The sequence below is a fragment of the Plasmodium knowlesi genome (assembly GCF_000006355.2).
Source record: "Plasmodium knowlesi strain H genome assembly, chromosome: 14".
In the NCBI taxonomy this organism is placed as follows: domain Eukaryota; phylum Apicomplexa; class Aconoidasida; order Haemosporida; family Plasmodiidae; genus Plasmodium; species Plasmodium knowlesi.
The window spans coordinates 2,353,607-2,375,605 of NC_011915.2; the positions used below are offsets into that span (position 1 = coordinate 2,353,607).

At 43.0% G+C, this 21,999-nt stretch overlaps 6 protein-coding genes across 6 annotated transcripts; 1 reads left to right on the top strand and 5 right to left on the bottom strand.

The window, feature by feature from the left end:
• Positions 1-27: 27 nt before the first annotated feature.
• Positions 28-5,937, top strand: PKNH_1453600 (helicase, putative; the record flags this gene model as incomplete). The annotated part of the gene is made up of 1 exon (XM_002262380.1): positions 28-5,937. One exon carries the CDS (start codon positions 28-30, stop codon positions 5,935-5,937), a length of 5,910 nt encoding a protein of 1,969 aa, XP_002262416.1.
• A 290-nt stretch (positions 5,938-6,227) lies between these two features.
• PKNH_1453700 (DNA polymerase epsilon subunit B, putative) lies at positions 6,228-8,233 on the bottom strand (the record flags this gene model as incomplete). Its single annotated transcript, XM_002262381.1, has 2 exons — positions 6,228-7,134; positions 7,266-8,233. The coding sequence occupies 2 exons, from the start codon at positions 8,231-8,233 to the stop codon at positions 6,228-6,230; spliced, it is 1,875 nt and encodes a 624-aa protein (XP_002262417.1).
• Positions 8,234-9,345: 1,112 nt separating this feature from the next.
• On the bottom strand, positions 9,346-11,680 carry PKNH_1453800 (microgamete surface protein MiGS, putative; the record flags this gene model as incomplete). Its single annotated transcript, XM_002262382.1, has 6 exons — positions 9,346-9,453; positions 9,597-9,697; positions 9,856-9,962; positions 10,090-10,137; positions 10,249-10,417; positions 10,519-11,680. 6 exons carry the CDS (start codon positions 11,678-11,680, stop codon positions 9,346-9,348), a joined length of 1,695 nt encoding a protein of 564 aa, XP_002262418.1.
• An 899-nt stretch (positions 11,681-12,579) lies between these two features.
• Positions 12,580-13,674, bottom strand: PKNH_1453900 (conserved Plasmodium protein, unknown function; the record flags this gene model as incomplete). The annotated part of the gene is made up of 1 exon (XM_002262383.1): positions 12,580-13,674. One exon carries the CDS (start codon positions 13,672-13,674, stop codon positions 12,580-12,582), a length of 1,095 nt encoding a protein of 364 aa, XP_002262419.1.
• Positions 13,675-14,297: 623 nt separating this feature from the next.
• Positions 14,298-17,270, bottom strand: PKNH_1454000 (protein TOC75, putative; the record flags this gene model as incomplete). The annotated part of the gene is made up of 1 exon (XM_002262384.1): positions 14,298-17,270. One exon carries the CDS (start codon positions 17,268-17,270, stop codon positions 14,298-14,300), a length of 2,973 nt encoding a protein of 990 aa, XP_002262420.1.
• A 622-nt stretch (positions 17,271-17,892) lies between these two features.
• Positions 17,893-21,211, bottom strand: PKNH_1454100 (uncharacterized protein; the record flags this gene model as incomplete). Its single annotated transcript, XM_002262385.1, has 2 exons — positions 17,893-20,867; positions 20,980-21,211. 2 exons carry the CDS (start codon positions 21,209-21,211, stop codon positions 17,893-17,895), a joined length of 3,207 nt encoding a protein of 1,068 aa, XP_002262421.1.
• Between the last annotated feature and the right edge of the window lie 788 nt (positions 21,212-21,999).

Here is a 21,999-nt window from a genome sequence, read left to right on the forward strand (position 1 = left end):
GTGCTCTCCACTGCCGCTCTGCCCGTGATGAATCCCTACACCATCAAGCGGACATACGAGTGCCTGTACACGCACCAGAAAATACAAAAGAACAAAAAATGGCAAGAGGGGTACTGCGAAGTAATCGCCAGTTATGGAGGCATCAAAATGAATCTCCTGAACCAAAGTAGAACATGCATCGAGAGTTCACTGAGCTGTGAGGCATCCTTCAATAACCTCCAGGAGGAAATAGAACTTCCAAAGCACCTGATCCAGTTCGTGGACGTAACGAACTACGCGGAGGATGTCATTAAGTGTGAGACCAGCAAAAAAAGGAGAACTCTATGCACTTCACAAGATGAAGGATCGATACACGCAAATAAAAATAAAAAAATAACAACACACTCAGGGGTAAACAATTCAAGAGAATGCATGGGGTCCGAGACACCCGGAGTTGGCATGCAATACGATGCAACTACATTCAACGATTTCAAGACAGATAGGTATATCCGTGTGAATAGAAAGTTTGAAATGCCAAGGCGGATTAAGAGAAAAGTAGAGGTAGAGAGGCACGAAGATCCACATGGTGAAGCGACACAATATTTGGAGGACGACCATTCTGGGGATGAGTCCTCAGAAGGAGAATTCCCAAACATTGTAAAAAAAAAAAAAACACTTGATAGAACCGCACCATGTCAGCTACCCCACAACAGTGACAACGACGAAAGAATCACCGTATCCTATACAAACATACGAACCTTTAATAACAATAAAAAAAATGTGAAATGGTATGATGGGTTCATCGTCAAAAAGAACGATCTGTTAGAGCTCTACAATAACTCAGGGGGGAGATTGTACATTCGTAGTACGGATGAAAGTATACAGCAGGAGGAGTATATTCAGTTCGGTAGTTACATCGTGTGCAATGATTTCCGCATCCATTCTTCGGGGAATCCACCGGAGAGTGTTGAAACCAATCCCGGAAAAAATAATGGCATGTCGAAAAAGGTCGACGCCAGACATGGGGAGGGGATACCTGCGCAGTTACATCAGGTATCTCGCAGGAAGGGCGACTCGGAGGGAGATACCAACGTTGATGAAGAGGAGGTGGATCTCTGTTCGGATGATAACTCTCGTGTTAACTCCACCGTGGCCGCAAAGCGACGGGTGAATGAGCAACCTGACGCAAAGGCAGTGAGTCTGTTAAACAAATACGTAAGAGGGGAGGAGTTACCTGCGTGTCCTTCTGAGGAGAATCCCGGTCTCATGGATATTTCATCAAGTAAGAAGAAAAAACTTCGGAGGGATGACCGAGGCGGAGAGAGCGACTCACCCGGGGATGCATCTTCCGAGGAGCACCGCATGTACCACCAACGGTGTGATAAGTACCGAAAGGATTATAAACCGAATGAGCGCCAAAGGCGGGATAAGATTGGGTTTCCCCTTTATAAAGAATCTGGGGGGCGTAGTGCCGCGTACCTCTGCTCCTCTTGCAGGCAGGAAGTAAAGACATACAAGGAGATTATCAATATAGCGAGAGTGGTTAGTCAGAACAACTTTTCGTGGGTGAACCCACACCGAAATATTATAAGACTTAATCTGGGAATAAAGTTGCTCAGTATGCGCATGCCGGGCGAGCTCCATGCGCTACTTCCTCCGGGCGGTGAAGACAGCGGGCATGACAGAGACGGTGACCCGGGCATCGTGAGGAGGCCACCCTGTTGGAGTTGCACAAACGGTGAAAATCGAACTTATTGGAACTGCATAAATGATGGGAATAGACCCTGTTGGAACTACATAAATGATGGGAAGCAACTTTGCTGGACGGACATGAAGAATGAGGAGCGACATTTTTCGAACGACTTGAAGAATGAGGAGCGACATTTTTCGAACGACATGAAGAATGAGGAGCAACATTTTTCGAATGACATGAAGAATGAGAAACGACCTTTGTGCAACGACAGAAACGGTGACATGCAACCCTATGGAAGTGACAAGAGCAGCGAGAGGGAGAGACCCTGCGGAAGTGACAGGGTACACGGTGAGAAGCAACCCTGCGGAAGTGACAGGGTACACGGTGAGAAGCAACCCTGCGAAAGTGACAGGGTACACGATGAGAAGCAACTCTGCGGAAGTGACAGGGTACACGGTGAGAAGCAACTCTGCGGAAGTGACAGGGTACAGGGTGAGAAGCAACCCTGCGAAAGTGACAGGAGAGACAGTGAGAAGCACCCCTGCGGGAGCTCCACGGAAGCAAACTCGAATGAGGAAGAACCAGGGGAGGAAGGAACATCAGAGACGGAGTGGGACACAAAGAAAGGTGAGAAGAACGTTGAGATGGTTCGAGAAATTTGCCACGACATTAACCCCCCAAGTTGCCCCGAGATGATCCCCGAGGAAAAGTGCTCGGAGGAGCTACCCAAGTTAGAGTCCACCATAGAACGGACACACCTGAACCCGTACAAAATAGAAAGCCTAAAAAACTTTGCATCTACAAATAGCGGGTTCGATGCATCCCAGATTGATCAAGTCCGGAGACAGAACTTATTTCTACCCATTTATGTTAGCATCTTAAAAGAAAAGGAAGAGCTGAAAAAAAAATTACAAAAAATAAAGTTCAAAAATATCCCGAATTTTTTTCTGAACAAGTTAGAATACATTCATTCCTTTATGAATGCCACTCTACTTCAAATTCACTATCAAATACAATGTAAGCTACTCTGTCTCCATGGTTACTTGATACCCTTGTTATGTGAGATGAGAGGGGATTACCTTAGGGGAGGTAGCATCATGGCCTACAGAAGAATGTTACACAGCGTAGGACAGATGACGGGACAATTTATTCATTCCCGAAGTGATGAGGATCTCCCTAGTGATAGTCGTGATGTTCAAACTAATCATCCGAATGAGGAAGGCAACAAAAGGAGGAAGTATAGCCATGGGGAGGATGATTACACTTTGTTCATTCAAAACGTAGAAGTGTTATGTAGCACGGAGGAAGAAACGAGGTATATGTTTCATGATAATGAACAAGAAAACTTTAATTTAAATTCGTTTGATGGCGAAACGGATATGCAAGGGAAGAGATTCTTCATCAGAAGAACGCAAAAAGAAGTACTACTAGTAAATAAAAAGAAAAAAAACAAATTGACAATGGAGGAAGACATAAATAAATATGTCTACATGAATCATCTAATCGTTATGAGCAGAGACATTTCTCCGGAATTGAACATGTCGTACCCTCCCTACCCACCCTTTACATCCTCCTCCCGTATGAAAGACAGTGATTTACTTCTTTTTGTTACCAAGTGGAATAACTTCAAGAAAAACTATCTAGAGATATACCCCGTAAACCTTGAAACTCTTTCATACATGAATCAGACCTTCCAGGACGAGGAATATGTCAAATCAAAGGAATTCCTTTACTTCCTCAAGGAGTACAAAGTCAAGGTTTTTCGTTCTTGTCTCTTCTTAGTAAATTTAGGCAATCATATTGATAATTTGAAGTATCTTTTTTTTTTTCATCAAAATTTGAAAAAAGAAATAGTTCCTCCTCCCAGTACACTATTCCCCCCTCCTTACGTGGACAAAGAAGATACACTACTACATCTTGATGGCTTCTTCCGGCAGATTGGCATCAAGACCTCGGCATGGGGATCGTCTTGTGAGCCCATCGACTTGTACAATGTGGGAGGAGATTACATGGATGATCTCCTTAACAGGGTGAGAAAGGACGAACAACTGAACGAAAGGCAGAGCTGGGTCATCGAGTGCATGTTGGCATGGTTCAGATGTAGAATGGAGAAGAAGGAAAATGAAATAGAAACGGAGGAGAATTTCGAAGAGTGGGAGAAGTGTGAAACAGAGGACACATTTGATCCGAGCGAGACCATGTCTTCGACTGACGAAAGAAGCGAAGACGAGCTTTCTACATCTACTTACAACGGGATCTGTACTACCACTCACCGAGGAGATAGCATCCTCGTCAATGGTATATTCGGGTCGGGCAAAAGTACCCTCATTTGTAAAGCCATACTATACCTAGACAAGGTGCTAACGCAGGAAGAGCGCGGGAAAAAGAGGAGGAAAGCCGAAAAATGTCAGAAGCGAAACCAGGAGAGGAACGAGGACATGAGTCTGGAATGCAGCCAAAGTGGTGGAAGCGAAGAGAAAAGTTCAGACAAGACGAGCGATCTACCCATGCAAGTAAACCATCGAAGAATCAGCCAAGAGAAGAAGAAGAAGATACTCCTCATGTGTAACACAAATCTAGCCGTAGACAATATCCTTCTGAAGTTAAAATTTCATTTCGATTTTCACGATTACGCCAGAATAGGAAATATTTTTGAAATTAATTTTTTTTTAATAACAAATTTTATTAGTATAAATTCGAATGACCAGAAGAAGACCCTCGAGGTGAAGAACTACGTCCAGAGCCTTGCCCGCTCAACCAACCTACCACCAACAAAGAACCAACCTACCACCGACTGCCCTCCTACCGACTGCCCTCCTACCGACTGCCCTCCTACCGACTGCCCTCCTACCGACTATCCTCCTACCGACCATCCTCCTACCGACCATCCTCCTACCGACCATCCTCCTACCAACGGTCCTACCACTGCCAGTAGTTCTCCCTCCCGTAGTGGCACCTTACCCCCAACGCCTGAAACGAAGCTACATAAAATAAAGGATATGGATAAGCTTGCCGACGCGTTGATGAAAAAAAATAACTTCGTCTTCCGAAACAAATTCAAGAATAAGAGAGTTATAGCAGGTACATGTAAGAGTCTACAAATATATGAGAAGCTGAGTTCAATAAAGGAAAGCATTGATTACCTAATCGTTGATGAGTGCACACAGATAGATGAAATGACACTCTTTCATTTTTTCTTAAAATTTGGAATCCGTAAATTTCTCCTCATTGGAGATGTGAAGCAGTTGGGGGTTGTACTAAAAGGCCCTAGCGATTTGAGAAGAAGCATGTTTTCGCGTCTGGTGGAGAATGAGTTGTTCATAGCGCACCACCTGAAGGAAACAGACATGTTAGCCAAGGACGAAGCTACAGGGACTGCAGGTGTGGACGATGAAATCATGGACCGCATCGTGAACCGAGTTAGGAGCATGCGCGAGGCAGAGTACTCCGCCTTGAAAAGTTATCTGTACGATAACATGTTCGCTCTCCATGGGGGAGGTGGCCATACATATGAAGGTGATCAGGTAAATGTGGAAAACCTTCCGTCACAACCACCCCAAGGTGTAGAAGACAAGGCTATTGAAAGAGTACCACCTCGTACAGGCATGAACCACCTCATACTCATGAATGAGCAGTTCAGATGTCATCCCGAGATCAGCGCCATATGCAGTCACCTCTTCTACAATGGTCTAATCAAAAATGCAAAGTGCACAGAGACCATCCCACTCATTTATAAACCTTACGGATCGCACGTCAATTTTATTTTATTGAAAAAGGCACCCAGCGAAGTAACCTTTCGCTCGTCCTTCACCAGCGCAGCAGAGGCCAGAGTTATTTTGACACTCTGTGAAAACATGCTAGCATCTTCCATCAACCCAGAACAGATAGGAATAATTTCCTTGTTCAGAAACCAAACCTTCTATATTAAAAATAAAATGAAGGAATCTCCTTATTATGAGCGTCTACGAAATGTGAAGGTAAGTACTGTGGATTCCTTTCAGGGTATTGAGAAAGACATTATCCTTTTTTCCTGTGTTTTGGGAGAGGTGAGCGGAATAAATAGAGTTGGAAGATTCCGTCAGAACCAATCAACTCCTTGGCGAGATGACTACTTCCAAGCCTTCTGCAACAACAGCAACAGAATAAACGTGGCGCTGAGCAGAGCCAAGAGCCAATTGATAATTGTGGCCCAGAGTAGTTTCGTCGAAGGAAATCATCTGTGGAGTTACATCAAATCACATTCCAAGGTTTACCACTGCGAGTGAGCAAGCCATGTCGAGTGAGCAAGTCATGTCGAGTGGAAAAGTCATGTCGAGTAGAAAAGTCATGTCGAGTAGAAAAGTCATGTCGAGTGGAAAAGTCATGTCGAGTGGAAAAGTCATGTCGAGTGGAAAAGTCATGTCGAGTGAGCAAGTCATGTCGAGTGGAAAAGTCATGTCGAGTGGAAAAGTCATGTCGAGTGAGCAAGTCATGTCGAGTGAGCAAGCCATGTCGAGTGGTTTGAAAAAAAAAAAAAAAACTTCTACCAATACGATCGACGCATCCACCGGAAAGGTCAAAGCGGAACGACGTAACGCTTGGCCTCGTGTTGCAAGGCGTTGTAAACAGTGAAGGTCTTCTTCCTTGTGAAAGACATATCAGAATTTGAGATGATGGAATCATTAGTATCGTCAGATGCATAGGAAATGAAGCTGCTACAGGTATTGTCTGAAATACAGATAAAGTTTGGAAGAGGATAGAGGAAAAGGAAAGGAGAGTACCTCTTCAAAATTCTATTATCATGGGGTATTGGATAAATATGACTTTGCCCCACAATCGTAGAGAGGAGAATATTCTGCATATTATTTTTCTCATTGTTGCAAGCATTAATGGTTGAGCTCCATATTAAATCATTTAAAATATCTTGTCTGAAGAATATCATTTTTTTATTGAAATGACGGATTCTACATGGGTTTGTAGCGAAGATTATCTTCTTCTTTGATGAGAAAAAGGATTCTATATTTTGTTGAAATTTTCTAACATAGTATGGTAATATCGGCATTTGAGGGATGCTATTTTTGCATGCACATGGGTCGTTCTTTCCAGGAATGAAGATCAAGTAACAGTGCTCCAAGATCAGTTTGAATTTTGATATAAGCATGACCGACAGTTTTTCAAACCCCTTTATGTATACGTTGTGAAAATTATTGTTGTAATCAAATTTTAAACTTATCAAGTCACCCATAAATATGAAACCTATGGGAAGATTATTTTCTGGGTAGGTATTAACGTATAAGGAAAACATCTTGTCGAGGATTTCGAATGTGTAGGGATTGTCTAGGTACACGTCGTGCATGATGATCCAGTTTTTTTTCTTATCGTTTTTGCTTACGATGATTTCGTACTCCTCCACTTGTTTTTTCTCCTTTTCGTTTTCGAAATCGTAGAACATGTCTTCTTCGTTCCGCTCCTCTTCGAAGTTCCTAAGGGGGGGGGAAAAAGCCATCATCAATGGATCAACCGGGTCAACCAACACAACCACAACACAAACAACACAAACAACACAAACAACACCACCAACCAACCAACCGATCAACCGAATCAATCCGCCTACCTGGGGGGGTGCATGATCTCCGCGGCGTAGAACGTCTTGTTGGAGAGGCGCATGCGGCCCTGTACGAGGATCACGTGCCCGATGCAATAGAGCCCGTGGTTTATCACGCACTCCCGGTTCAGGAAAAGCTTTATTTCATTACGTATACCCTGGATGACCATATCTCCGTCCCGGTTGAGTCCCAAAATTCCTATCACATGTTGATGTCCTGTGTTCGTTAACTTAATGGCATCTACAGATGTTATAATTGTTTTGTTTTTAATGTGTATTTCGTTTAGAGCATCTGACCAGAACAGAACGGAGGCATGTCCTTTGGCTTTCTTCGTTAGCAGATGATATTTTAGTTCATAAAATTCCACATCGGTGTTTGCATCTATGTAGTTGTTGTAATTATCTACAAAATCCCTTTTTTTTTTTTTTATAAATTTCATTTTTTTCTCATCATAGAAGAAGTGGCTAAAATCGATGAAACAGTTAAATACTTTTATGGCATCTCCATACTTCTCCTTATACACAGCTATAGATTCTTCGAAAATTCTATGTTTATGATTTGCTATAATCTCTTCAATTTCTTTAGTGGTGATGCTCGTTGACTCTTCGTAATTATTTCTGCACTCCTTTACCAGGTAATGAATGAGGTCTGAATCAAATTTAGCTATATCTACCACACTTTCCTGTTCTCTGTTTCCCTCTGCGATGAGTTTTTCTTCCTCTATGTAGCTCTGCTCATATATTAACTGGAGGCAATCTAAATTCACGTTTATCTTGTGGTCGTAGAGATAGGCGTAGAGAGAAATGTGACTGATAGACCCGTTGAAGGCAAGGAATACCTCGTCAATGATACTCTCTCCTTCATTTTTAATCCTTATTATGTTTTCCTCTATGTTTGCTAGATATAGATTGATGTTCTTTATATCGTGGTGGCTCCTGGCGCTCTCAATGAGACGCTCTCTTGCCAAGTCCTCCATCTGCCCCGATGATATGTTGATCTGCTGATATGCTAATCTGTTTAACGAGCAACCTGACCCACCTTGAGGCAAGTGCCACCCGTCTTTCTCTCCACCTCTCTACAAACTGAACGTGAGTACCCGAGTGAGCTTCTCACGTAGCATCCTTTGGGGCATACAACCCGCTTTGGACGAGGACATTCGCTGAGGGGGTAATACACAAATAACTCTCCTAGCTAGCTCCGCCAACTCCACGTGGAATGCTCAAGCGATTACCCACTCTATAGGGGAGGGGTAAGATAGGCACACTCACAAACGGAACCACCTTTTTCTTACATGTGGAGAATCACCCCCAATTGGCTGATATAACTCCTACATCCTCAGATGTGGATCTATTGTTCGTTCTTATCCTCCCTTAGGGGGCGGGAAATTTTCCCTTGTCATGAAATGGAGTTCACTCCGGGGGGTAGGCGCCACGCTAACGAGTCCCTATGCCGAGGGAACCAAGGTGATCGCACACATGGAAAAAAAAAAAAAAAAAGAATACACTTTTTCTTACGTACAAAAGAGGAATTGCTACACTCCATTCCATCTGCGTCAATGCTTAAATGATCATAGCGAAAATTTTTTTTTTTTTTTTTTTCCCCTCTCAGTGTGGGTTTACGCGAAAAGGGTGTAGTAAAAAAAAAAAAAAAAAAAAAAAAAAAAAAAAGAATCCATAGACATGGGATGGATCCTGTGAGCCATTTAACAGTTCCTTTTTTTTTTTTTTTCTTTCAATTATATATTTTCCCATTTTTCCTTCGTGCATTACTTCCCCCTTCCTTTCTTATATTTCCCCCCATCTTTTTTTTTTTTTTTTTTTTGCTATTTTTTCTCCTCCTCTAAATGGAAAATCTAGCGGTGTGCTGGAATGCATATCAAAATGGGATTAGGTAAAAATTGGCACAAAAATGGGGGTACCTTTTTTTTTTTTTTTTTTTTTTTTTTGAGTCGTCCCCTTGTGGGGGTGGAAAATTAAAACCCTTTGGGAGCATTACTCTACAGATTTTTTGCGTAAAGTGTGGAAGTGCATTGTGTAAGTATGGGTCTGCCTCAACTTTAGGGTCGTGGGTCTATCCGCACTCCCCGAATCAACCGAAGAAAAAAACGCCCCCGACAATGGCCCCCACAACGCTTAAAGAAGTGAGCGCCAGAATCATCAACTTGTTCTCCTGAAAGAAGTCTTCGATCGTGAAGTCCTTCAAGAGGGGAAGGAACAGAAAAAACAAGCGCACCATACAATGTATCCAGTCACGTATTGGTTTCATTACATATGTTTGACACTTGGATGGGCATAAATCACACGTTCGCTTCTATGTGCATGCTCCACTTAAGTTCGAACCTTATCCTCAGGGTCATCATTCGAGTCCGCCTCCGTAGCGCTCAGGTCGACTCCGGGAGAAACCCCCTTCATTTCGAAGGTGCAGTCAGATGGGCCTACTCCTGTGTATATGTGTAGGGGGAAATAAAACGGGTTCTCATGTTTCCACGTTCGAACGTTCGAACGTTCGATCGTTGAATCCACGTGTCTGCAAAGTGTTTCTATGAATATGCCTACAAAATATGCAGAGGTGCGAGAGAACCCCCTTTGGAGACCTCACCTATTTTTCCATTCTCATTGTCGAAGGTCAGATACTTGTTTAGGAAAAAGGGAATCCCCAATTTGAGGGTTTCCTCTGAATTTATCAAAACTCTATAAACTCCGTCGCTTCGGGAAAAAAAGAGAAAATTTCAAGTGTAAGGGGAGGTGATAACGTATGCTCCATCACATGTAGGTACGTTCCAGGTGGGGGGAGACAACGTAATTTTCCCACTGCGCTGCATGTTAAGATAACCCTTCGTGGATTAGGTAGTCCTTAGGATGGATCAGCACCTTCCCATCACTGAACGGGGTAAAAAAAAAAAAAAAAAAAAAAGGGGCAAGGAAATCACACGTAGAGAAGTTCCCTTGTGGAGAAGTTGCTTAAATTGCTTCTCCGCATCACTGGACGTACTCGAAGACGAGCTCCACCGTAGGGAAATCATCCACCCCTCCGTTTTTCAGTGTGAATACACCCTTATTAATGATGTTGGAACACTTATTGTCATTTCCAACGCAGGAGTTGTAGATGGCGGTCTTCAACTTGGCGGTGATTTCAGCTGGAAAGGATAGGAAGTAATTATCTGGGGAGAAAAAAAAAAAAAAAAGGGAAGCTGATAGCCATGTATAAGGGATAAAAATGGCAAAATGTTCGATGGACTGCTTAGTTGTGCGCGGCGCTTACATGAATCGATGACAGCTACTCTGCCGATCGCATTTTCCACCCTATTTGAGGTCGACACCATGTTGACTTCTTTCAAGAGAAGACTATAGGTGCTTTTGGACGTGTCTGAATATGCGAGCCACACAATTTCGTGGGAGGTGGCTTGCGGGTCTTCTCCCCCCAGGTGTTGAAAACCCATCTGTAACTTGGACACAGGGAGAACCTTCCTTAATGCTTCATTGTTAATTCCACCGAAGGTTGCAAAACCCCCTCCTTCAACAAAGCATAATCCAAAGATGTTCTTTTTAGACACCGACTTCTGTACCAGGGTATGCAAGATAGAAGAGGATTCTTTCTTGTTAGCAATAGCATCTGCACGGTTATATGCTAATCCGATAAAACCAGAAATAACATTATTGAAGGTTAGTACGCCACTCTGTGTTACACAGCCAAAGTGTTTGTAGTCGAATTTAACCGTGTCGTACAGGTAAAAGGAATCTCTAAAATAAAATCCCTCTACTTGTTCGGAACCAAGATTTGAACTAAAGGAACACACGGACATGTTCCTCTTGTCTAACTTGGTATTCACATTTAAAAAATTTATATCATTTATGTAGGTACAAAATCGATTGGTGCAATTTTTTTTTCTCAACCCAAAATCATGGATCATCTTGAAAAAATGTTCTATTGGAGCGCAAGTATTTCCTTGTCCTATAGCAGTGCAGTACCTACTTTTGCAACTTATATATTTTACACCTTCCGATGCGTTCACTTCATATTTTATATTATTCATTTCTTCATTTGGTTTCGCATTATAGGAACAGTAAAGGGCAGTTATCGGGGTGGACGTGACGATTCCCAACTCAAGTGGTGTCTTCTTCGACCCCATCAAGAGGGGCAAACTCCACCTGAAATTTTGTTCATTTATCTTTAAGGTGAAGTAGTCCTGCTCCCTTTTTTTCGCTTCTAGGAGGGAGTTCCCCTTGCTCGTCGTACTAGCGCCGTTCACCCGTTTGGACGTAATGGCAGAGTTCACCCCGGGGTCACCTCTTACACTGCGTTGAACCTTGAAAGCCTTCCTTCGGATCGCTTCGCCAAAATGATCCGCAGAACAAACTGTTACATTTTGTGTGTGCAAGAGGAGTGTCGCCAGGGTGAACAGCAGCGGGATAATTAGCGCCATCCTTACCAAAAGTGTGATCATCCAGTTGAGCAGTGGCAAACAAAGGTGAGGTGCTACCCATGTGTTAGTACCCAAAATCAGCGTTTATCATATTTTTTTCTTTAAACGAAATGGAGACACGAATATTTGGGTCTACTGAATTGTGCCTTGCCAGGAGGTCATTATCTATCCCCTGTAATTCGGTGAGAAAAAAATGCGGTCATTATTTTTTGCACCTCAAAAAGGAACTAATAACCTTAACGGGGCAGGCAAAAAAAGTTCACAGGGAAAAAATCACCTGAACAAGCTAGCCAAAAAAAAAAAAAAAAAAAAAAAGAAAGAAAGAAAAAAAAAGAAAAAAAGCTCAGGGAGGCAGTGATAGCGACATCGAAATGGTGGACACTATGTAAAGGGGGAAAAGACGCGTAGAAAAATTACGAAATGGCCCCACCCCAAAAAAAAGGAAAATACATTTTGCTATTTTCTACATTTCTTCAATTGGAAGCATTTTCCGATTTTAATTTTTCCCCACTCAGGAGGGGCGCGTGTCAACTTCAAGCAATGTGCACATCGTTTATTTGATCATTTATTCGCTTAATTATTTACATACTTTTTATTGCTTGCTTTTTTGCCCTAGCTGGGTGACCCGGTGAAGTTTGCCATCACGGGAAGAAAGTTATTTCGAGGGGCAACTCCCCCGGCACATTGCTGTATGCACATGCAGACAAAACGAAAATGCCTTAAAATCTGGGAGAATCCCCCCAATTATGCGCAAATTGGAAATGTGTTGACGAGGGATGTGCCGAGGGCACAACGCAAGAAAGCAAAGGACAACATAGATAGCACAGCTAATTTCGCACAGATATATATAGCTACGCTTAACACACACACAAATAAGCACGTCATTACGGGTAGGGGGATTACCTCCTGGAGTTGTCGTAATAATTGCGAGCCTTGTATCTCCCCCCGAAATTCCCCTCATTGTGGCGCTTCACCTTGTTGTACTTCTCCTTAAGAGATATGTTCGCACTGATTACATCTTTCATGATCACCTTCTTCGAAAACGTAGTGGGTATGCCACCACGTTCGATGGTCTCCCCTACAAGTTGTACCTTCTTCACTGGAGAAGCCAAGTTGTCGTGAGAAGACTTAAAAAATGCAATGTTGCTGTACTGAAATGAAAGCACATCGTATATAGTAACAGGTTGGTAGGTCATTCTTTTAATGTGTACAATTCTATTTATAATCTTTTTCAATTCCTCAGAGGTTAAGTCAATTAATGGGGACATGAACAATGTCTGCATAGTCAGGTAGTGATTTAGAAAGAGGTAGTAGTATCTCATCTCGTATTCTAAATTAAGATGTTCCAACAGTTCGTTTATCTTTTTTTCTGTCTCTTTGTCTAGGCTTTGCTTTATTATAATATCTTCATTTTGGAAGTGCTCCTTTGGGATGCTCAGGACTTGCCTGATGTACGTCTCGTCCAAATTTCCCTTTGGGTTGCTACTTAACATGGCCATGAGTGGGGGTTCTGATGTAGCTTCCTTTCTCTGCTCTCCATGTAACTTTTCAATCTGAACTAACTCCTCTTTTATTTTTTCCCACTTAGTGTTTTCCTTATCTGTGTGTCGTCCCCTCTTCGTAATGACCCTCACATCCTTGAAGCCATTTTTTCCTTTCTCATATAGCAAACACAACAAATCGGCAAGCACCTCGTGCAGAAAGTCTATCCTGCGTTCGTTCTCATTTTCATATACTTTATCTTTAACGATGTAATTCCTGCTCTCATTAAATTGCATGAAAATTTTGTTAAAGTCATCCTCCCTTTGTAGGACACATGCGTCGGGATCTAACTCCTTTATATCTTCGCTCACTTTTCGGATTATATCAAAATAGTAGTGATCGTCCAGGTAGAGCAACACGTCGTACTTGAGGATGTCTTTGCTCCTTTGCGAAAATATACTGCTGTATATCGTCGTCAGCAGTTCGTGCACCACATCTATGGAGGTGATCATTTTGCCTTCTTATTGGGGTGTTTTTTTTGGGGGGGCTATCTTCAAATTAGGGGTTCTTATTCTAATGGATTTCCCCCTAGGCGAGGCGCCTTTCCAACGTAGGTCGCTAAAGGAGGGCAATTCTCCGCAAGTGTGAAATGAACCTGGCCCTCCAAAGTTACACTCAAACGGACTACAAAACGGGAAGACGATTCCCTCGGTGAAGCAAACGCGGAAACGTTATTGCTTACTCCTTTGTAAATCTAAATGGATCATCCTACATCCTACCGCTAATGACCCCTGGCTACCTAACCTATATGATGTGTGTCGCAACTATTGAAGCTTCAAAAATGTTTACCAAAAAAAAAAAAAAAAAAAAAAAAAAAAGGGGAGAAGTTTGCAAATTGTGGCACGAGAAAAAAAAGTGGAGTCGTTTTTTATATAGTAGCTTTTTTTTTTTTTTTTTTTTTTTTTTTTTTTTTTTACGCCACATGGTTGATCAGGTCACACAGAAAATTATGCCAAAAGAGTAACCCGCACATGTGCATACGTGTGGAACGTTTGGTGGAGGGGGGAGACCCGAAGATTCGCATAGGAACATTTTAAATGATCACCCAAAATGAGTGACGAGAAAACCGTGGCCCTCACGAGAGGTATTTGAATCGGGAAGTCACTTGGTCGAGCTGCAAAACGAGGGAAGGCAACATGGAGCGCCGCCCACATTGGAAGTTTAAAAAAATGTTCATGTTTGAAAGAAGAAGCCCTAAGCCAAATGCCGAATGGTGTATCTTCCTCTTGTTCCTGAGAAAGGACAATTTAAGATAGTTGTATAAGGCGCTCTTTCGGCTGTCCTCGTTCATGGCGATAGGGGATATGGCTGACTCTTCCCCGTGACTAGTACTACCCTCGGAGCCGAAGAGGCTGCAGTTGAGGAAGAGATAAAGCTTCAAGTCCATCATGTTAAGAAAGTAATTTTCAAATAGTACGGGAAATATCAGCTTGTAATTCATTGTAAGTTTAATCTTATTCTGTTGTTCCTTCTGTGCGTCGTTCAGGTTAACACTGCATATGTTATAGGTCGTGCTGTTGGGGGGGCTACTCTCCGTTGATGATGTGTGGCCTCTCGGGAGGGTGATCCGCTCTAATTCTTCTTCAAAATTGGGTTCGCCCTTCTTCCTAGTTCTTTGTGTATTTTCGAGGAAGAGCTCTTTCACTTGGTGGTAGTAGTACGACCATATACCCTTCCCATTCGTCTTTCCCCCTACCAACCCGCAAATGGAGGGGAGGTTATAACCCTGGCGTAAATCCCATAAAGTCTTTTTGAAAAAGAAAGCCACATTTACTAAAAGGTGTACTTGGTTCATAATTATTTTACACTTGTACAGGAGGGGGAACAGGACTAGGGGGGGTTCTTTCCCATTGGCGGCATGTCTCGTCACTTCAGTGGCTTTCCCTCCCCGGTAGGTAAACACCCGTTTGAGCTTACAGAACAAGTCAAATATATTGACTTTGTAATTCTTCTGAAAGTAAAAGGTATAGTTTAAGTACACGTTTCTTATTTTGTCCATCCAGAAGAAGCCTCCCCTCTTGTTGGCGTCTTCAAGAAAGGACAATATCATGGACTTCACATCTGCCTCATTCCCACCCGTTTCCCCTTCATGTGTATTTTCCTCCATCCGCCGAAACTTCCTATCCATGTTGAAGTAGAAAACCAAGTCCACTTTATTTTTCACGTTGAAAAAAGCCTTCATACATTTGGAGTTTTCGAACCAGCTGGAGGAATAGGCGTTTAAGCAACTGGACAGTTTTAACTTAGACCCGTAAATATTATACAGTTGTTTTGATAGGACTTGGTTATCGTCTAAGTTCCTCCTAAAGGAAAGGAAGTGGAGGGGAAATATCCTTCCCGAGTTGACACCTCCCGCCGAATGGCCTTTTCTCTTTCCTAAAAAGTAGAGAAGGTTGTGGAAGAGCTCCTTCTTCGCTTTCAATTTTATTTCAAAAATGGTATTCCAGATTTTCCTGATACCAAAAAGAAAGACCTTCTCCCTGTGCAGATAGCTGTAAATGTTCTTCCGTTGCGGGGGGGAGCCTCGCGGGAGCACGTCATGCTGCCCAGTATGTTGCTCCCCTGAACTGTTAAGATTTTCCTCCCCATTTTCGCTCTCTTTTTTTTCCTCATTTTCACCTTGCCTGTTCATAATATTTACGCACTCATTCAGAGCTGAGTTGTCTTGCTCTTTCTTGAAAGCCCCATTGACGTTGACGCCGAAAATGAAATACGCCGGTAAGTTCCTGCGTAGCTTCTCCAACTCCACAATGTCATTCACGTAGACAATATCGTAGTCATGTTTATGGTTTCTGTAACTGAGATTTTTAAAAAACTTAAGCCTGAATTTATCCCCATAGTTAACGCTGTGCAGGTAGCCAAGAGTAACGTTCATGCATAAGTCCAATAAGGAGTTAAAGCTCTTTGATATGGAGGGGATAAATGAAAATTTTCTATTTTCCACTATGTCTATTTGTAGTAGGTGTTTATTTTCCAGCTTGTCGTGAAGCAACTTCACATGGATATAATTGAATAGGTTCGATTTTAGCAACATATCGAATGTGTCTTGGTCCCACATGAAGATGCTACCCTCCTTTATTTTCATTTTCTTTTCGAACAATTTGCGCAGCTTGTTCGACGGTGCTTCGGGTTTCTGCAAATCATCGGGGCTCGGCGCGGCGGCGTTCACGCCGCTGGCGGAACCCTTGCGCTCGAAGATAACTTCCTCCTGGGGGTTAGCATCTGCTGGAGGAGCGGATGGAGTCGTCCCCGCATCGGTTTTTGGAGTAGTCCCTGTAGTTGTCTCCGCATCTATCGTTGGAGTACTCCCCAGAGTGGTCGTCCCTTTGGCCATTTCTGTTTCGGTTTTCTTCCCTGTTTCCGTGGTGGGTGGTCTCCCTCGCCGGAACACCCTGATCTGGACGCATCCTGGGCCCAGAATGAATTCCTCCACATAGATGATCAAAATATCCTGGTTCCCATCTTTGACGACTTCGTGCCGAAGGACACGCGAGAAGAGGTAATTGGATTTTGTGTAAAAGTTCGAAACAATTTTAACAACCCCCTCAATGTCTTTGTGCCGAATGGTCTTGATGTTTTCTCTGCTAAGTAAATTATCAAGCAGGGTGGGACTAATCACCGTACTCCCTCTAACCACCACTCTGCTGATGATATCGTTCTCACTTCTCTGACTAAAGCTTTGGAAAACGTTTTTTAAATTGAAACTTTTTTGCTCCTCCTTGGATGGCTCATTGAAATAGTGGCTTCCCTTGGTGGTAAATTTGCTCCAAATTTCTTTTAACTTATTTTTGAGGAAGAGGAGATTCCTGTCGTTTGTCTTCCTTCCTCTGTGGTGGCCATTGAGGTGGCCATTGTGGTGGTCATTGAGATGATCATTGTGGTGATCATTGTGGTGGTCGTTGAGGTGGTCGTTGAGGTGGCCGCTGGACAAGATTGCAGCTCGGCTGTAATTTCCCCTTGCTCCTCGCTCGCAAACTCTCCTGGAGCGAAGGGTATTCCAATTGGCTAAAATGAGAAGCCACACACACAGCCGCGCCACATTTTTCATGTTATCGTTGGCGGGCTGTGGAAGGGGTAATCATGTGCGTAGGGACGGCGAGTGCATCTGCATGTGCTACGGAAAAAAGAAAGAAGGAAAAGGAAAGAACACCTCTATGATGGCCACTTAAAATTTGCTAAATACGTTACACTCGTGCAGGGATGCGTCATCACCCCCTTTTGGTATACATCGGGTATAATCGTTTCTTTTTTTCTTCTTTTTTTTTTGCACTACTATATTTTTGTAGTATTTTTTGTGCAACTGCTATGATGGATATTTAATCGGGTAGATGAGCACTACGCAGATGTAAGGAGCAGGGATGTGGTGGTAAAACAGGGCCACGCTCACGACAAACTATAGCCACCTCACATGTCGGTGGAACAGGCTCCAAAAAGGTCCTCCAGCGGGGGACCCACCCATGTGAAACCAAACTATAGACGTTTAAATCAATTGAATGCTTGATCGCAAAATGGAGAGTTATACAAAGAAAAAAAAAAAAAAAAAAAAAAAAAAAAAAAAAAAAAAACACGTGGACAACTTTGGAAAAATGTGCACGCAGGAGGGTTAGGGACAAAACAATTGTAAACAAAAAAAAAAAAAAAAAAAAACTACCACACACGGTACGCCCAAATTAGAAGAAGGAACTTCCCGATTTGGCGTACCTCGAGGCGTAGTGGGTATCATAAAAACGCAACGTCCTTAGCCGCTGGAATCCAACGTCGTAGTACACGTTCTCTGTTTGCCAATTGGGAGAATATAGCCGAGAGGTGTTGCCACATGGCCAACGAACACCACAACGAAAGGAGAATTCTTGTTTTTGCAAAAAGGTGAAATCTGTCAAATCGTAATATTCATCTGTACACACACCACTATGCATGTAACGTTTTATCGGTTTACAAAAGAGAGAATTGGAAGTTGTCTTCCTATCCACGGTATTTTTACCATTTCTCCGCATCATCGGAGTCCAGTGAGCGGGACATGGTTGAGACCAGTCCTGTTGGCAAGCATTGATACATGGCCAAGGTGAAAAACATTTATTTGAGAAGAGGTACTTATCGAAGGAGCTAAACGATCTAACTGCAAAGGACTTCGAACACCCTTGTGGGGGGTTGTAATGATATGGAGCTATGCACTTATTTTTCTTGAGGAGCCAGTTGTACGGACATGTCTGGTGATAATCTTGTATGCATTTTTCCAGGCATGGCCAAATAATTCGACACTTTTTTTCGATTTGTTTTTTTATCTGTACACTGTTGTATACTTCGATCACAAGACACGCGTTTCCCCAATTATCCGCTAAGCGATCAACATGTATGCGGTCATCTTCTGTTCGACTCGGTTCCCAGCTCCGGTTCACGCAGACGTGAATAGTCTTTCCGTTCACGGTGTCGAAGCGTTCATTTATCAGCTCATATCCAAGGGGGCACACCGCCGCGTAGTTTTTCTCGCAAGGAGAAAAACATGGCCAATCCGATCTACACAGAAGGCTCCAGTTACGTCTAATAAGTGGAGTAGCATACTTAAAGTTGACTCTATCTCCACAAACCTTTTTCAAGTATGGTGGATAATCTGCGGGCGCTTCACACCATTCATCATTGGTTTCAGTCCATCCCAGGGGGCAAGACACTTGTACGTAATCCCGTTCGCACTCTCTACAAGGAAATTCCAATAAACATTTTTTCTCCAATTTCTTTATTTTTTCTTCATCGAAGGTAATGAAAGACATGTCGTGAGCTACATCATACACACTTCTGGTTAAGTCGTTTAGGTTTATCATGGAGCTGCACTTATGGACATTGGTTCTGTACCATCTTGGGGCCATACATTGCTTGGCACTTAATTTAGTCCACCCTACAGGGCACTCCAAATAATTTTTTTCAAAACAGATATGCCCATAGTATGACTCATCCACCTTCTCCAGTTTATAGTTTTCATACAAGTTTTTTATTTCTTTTAAATTTTGTATCTCTGTTGTGTGTGCAGTATCTCGATCATACAGAGGCGATTGCTCATCTGCTTCCCCCTTTTGCAGTGGGAATTTCGCCTTCCCAATAATTGAAGAATCCACATGGTGTTCTTTGTGAAAATCCTTTGTTGAGTTGATTGATTTTTCCCTCTTCGACTTGATCTGGAGAAAGGAAAATGAGTTTCCCTTTCCGGGGGAGGAGTGCCCCTTCCTCAATGTCTGAACAACTTCATCGATATTCCTCCGTAACTCCTCATCCTTCGAAGCCTGCTTAAGCAGAAGAAGCTCCGTAATTTTCTGGTCGCTCAGGATAACCTCATGCGGATGGTCCACATTTCTCCCCTCAGTTAGAGGTAAGGTCTCCCCGTTTGTGTGCATTAAGGATTCATCATGGTTGGGGAGGAACTCCTCATGGGTAGTAGTACTATCATCAACTCTGTGATAGTTGGATTTGGCAGAACCTATGGGACCATCCCTCAGCCAAGCTGTATCTGCCAGGAGAATACCTCCACTGTTCATTTCTCTGTTCAGGCCAAATATTTTTCCCTTCTTCAAATGGTTCCCCATTTTTCTACCCTTTAGGAGTCGAACTCGGAATGTTGCTTCGTTAACAAAAGGGGCTTTACATCTGATTGCCCAGGTAGCCTTCATTTCGTTTGTGTAACCTTTGAAGGACCAGATGTTGTTGCACGGCTGGGTGTATTCCACAGGGGATGCGCAAATGTGATCTGCCGAATCTACTAGAACCCAATTGTAAGGACAAGCCAAATCGAAATTCTGATACTGCTCATTTTTGGAATGCCACATGAAGTCGCACCTTCTGGATAATTCATACTTTTCTTCTTTGCTCATATGTTCGAAGGATATGTTCTTTATTTCCTCACTTTGGGCACAGGGACCGTTGTATGAATGGGGAGGAGAACAGGTAGTCCCTCCTCCCTTCCGGTTAGAAGTACTACTGGTCCACCCCAGTGGACACACCTGGTCGTTTAGTTCGTTCTCCTCCGCATTCGCTCTAATAGGCCATTCAACATTACACTTCCTCATTAAATTTTTTTTCTCCAGCTCATTCAAATTAGACAGATACAAAACAGGACCACAGACTCCGACATAAGAGCTAGTCGCAGAACAGTGTTTACCATCTGGACTAGGAATCCAGTTTTTTGGACAGAGTTCATTAAAATTGTAATTTTTTTTTAAGCAAGGCCAACTGACGTCGCATGCATCTGCCCATGCCTTTTTTTCTTCTCTCGAGAAATTTGTAAAAATTTTTTTCCGAACACATTTTCCCATGTAAGATTTTGGGGCGTGACAGATCTTACCTTCGAGAATCCAACGGTCGGGACACTCCTCCAACAGATCTTCTTCACTACATCTATGCATACATGGCCATGACACATCGCACTTGATGGAGAAGTGGAATTTTTCTCTAGGCGTTGAATTCACGAACGATGCCATTTTCTTTTTACATGGTCCTTGGTAAGTAGCAGGACTTATGCAGTTGTCTCCATTTCCCCAATCCCCCCATCCTTCAGGGCACAAATCAGCATAATTAATTTCGCATGTCTGTTCATCTGGATTGGGTAGATGCAGACTCTGCGCTGCTTTGGCTACTTGGGTTTTCACCTTCTCTCTTAACGCTACAGGGGGGAAAGGAGGAACGGGGGGGGATGGAACCGCTGTGTCGTTACGATGTTATGTTAAAATGTTCGTTTGGGATGGCGCCCTGATGGAATGACCAAGTGAACAAACCTGCGGCGGGGACACTCTTCAAGAAACGAGAAAGAGGTTCAATTAACTCTCTGCTAAAGTGAGACAGGTCATACAACTGATCCTTTTCACCATGAATGTTTAGGCCCTCCACAGATGATGTGGCTTCCCCCGTGATTCCAGCATTTGCATATGGAACGGGGGAATTCGAAGGAGGGCGTGCACTCAACACCGCGAAGAGTAACACCGTTGGTAAAAACTTCGAGGGGGCCATTTCGCAGGTGCGACAGACGCCAACAAAAAGGGTGTCCGAAAATGGTCGCGTTGCGAATGGAAGATGTATCCAATTAGCGCCCAGATAGAACTTCACACTGTGAATATAATTCTATGCGCAGCTGGAACAAAGGAGAGTCCACCAACATGGCCCCTTTAGAAAGAGACTGAAAAAAAAAAAATGAAAAGAGGTGGACGTGCTTGGAACGGAGAATTCCCTTACGGGTAATGAACAAAGGTGTTCTATTCGTATCGGTATAGTGGGTGCGATTGCCAAATAATGTACTTCATTATGGTAGACAAAAAGGCGGGGAACCCTGCCGGAGTGTAACTACACCTCGTGGAGTAATTTTTTTTTTTTTTTTTTTTTTTTTTTTTTTTCCCCTTCTCCAAATGGTCATGCCATTCCTCGCAAGCAAACGTACACTAGGCATGTTACAGTGTGAAAAAAAAAAAAAAAAAAAAAACAGACACCTTCAATCATTTGGACCCTTTGGTATCTATCCTGATGGAAGTGAGCAGGAGAGTCTTCCCTTACGTATAAAACGATAAGAACTCCTTCCAAACGGTTGCAACTTGCAACGAACTCAAGTGAACTGTGGAGGTAATGTTTTTCATGCAGTCCACTCACAAAGAAGCGTTACTATGGCCGTATAGAGGTGGACCCACCCCTCTGAACCATTGATCTGTTCATAGGGGTCATTCAAGAGGGTTTCAAATAGTTCCCTCTAGCATTGGGATCTTATCATCTGTTTAGAAATGAGACAAACAATTTAAGCTTTCCAGGGT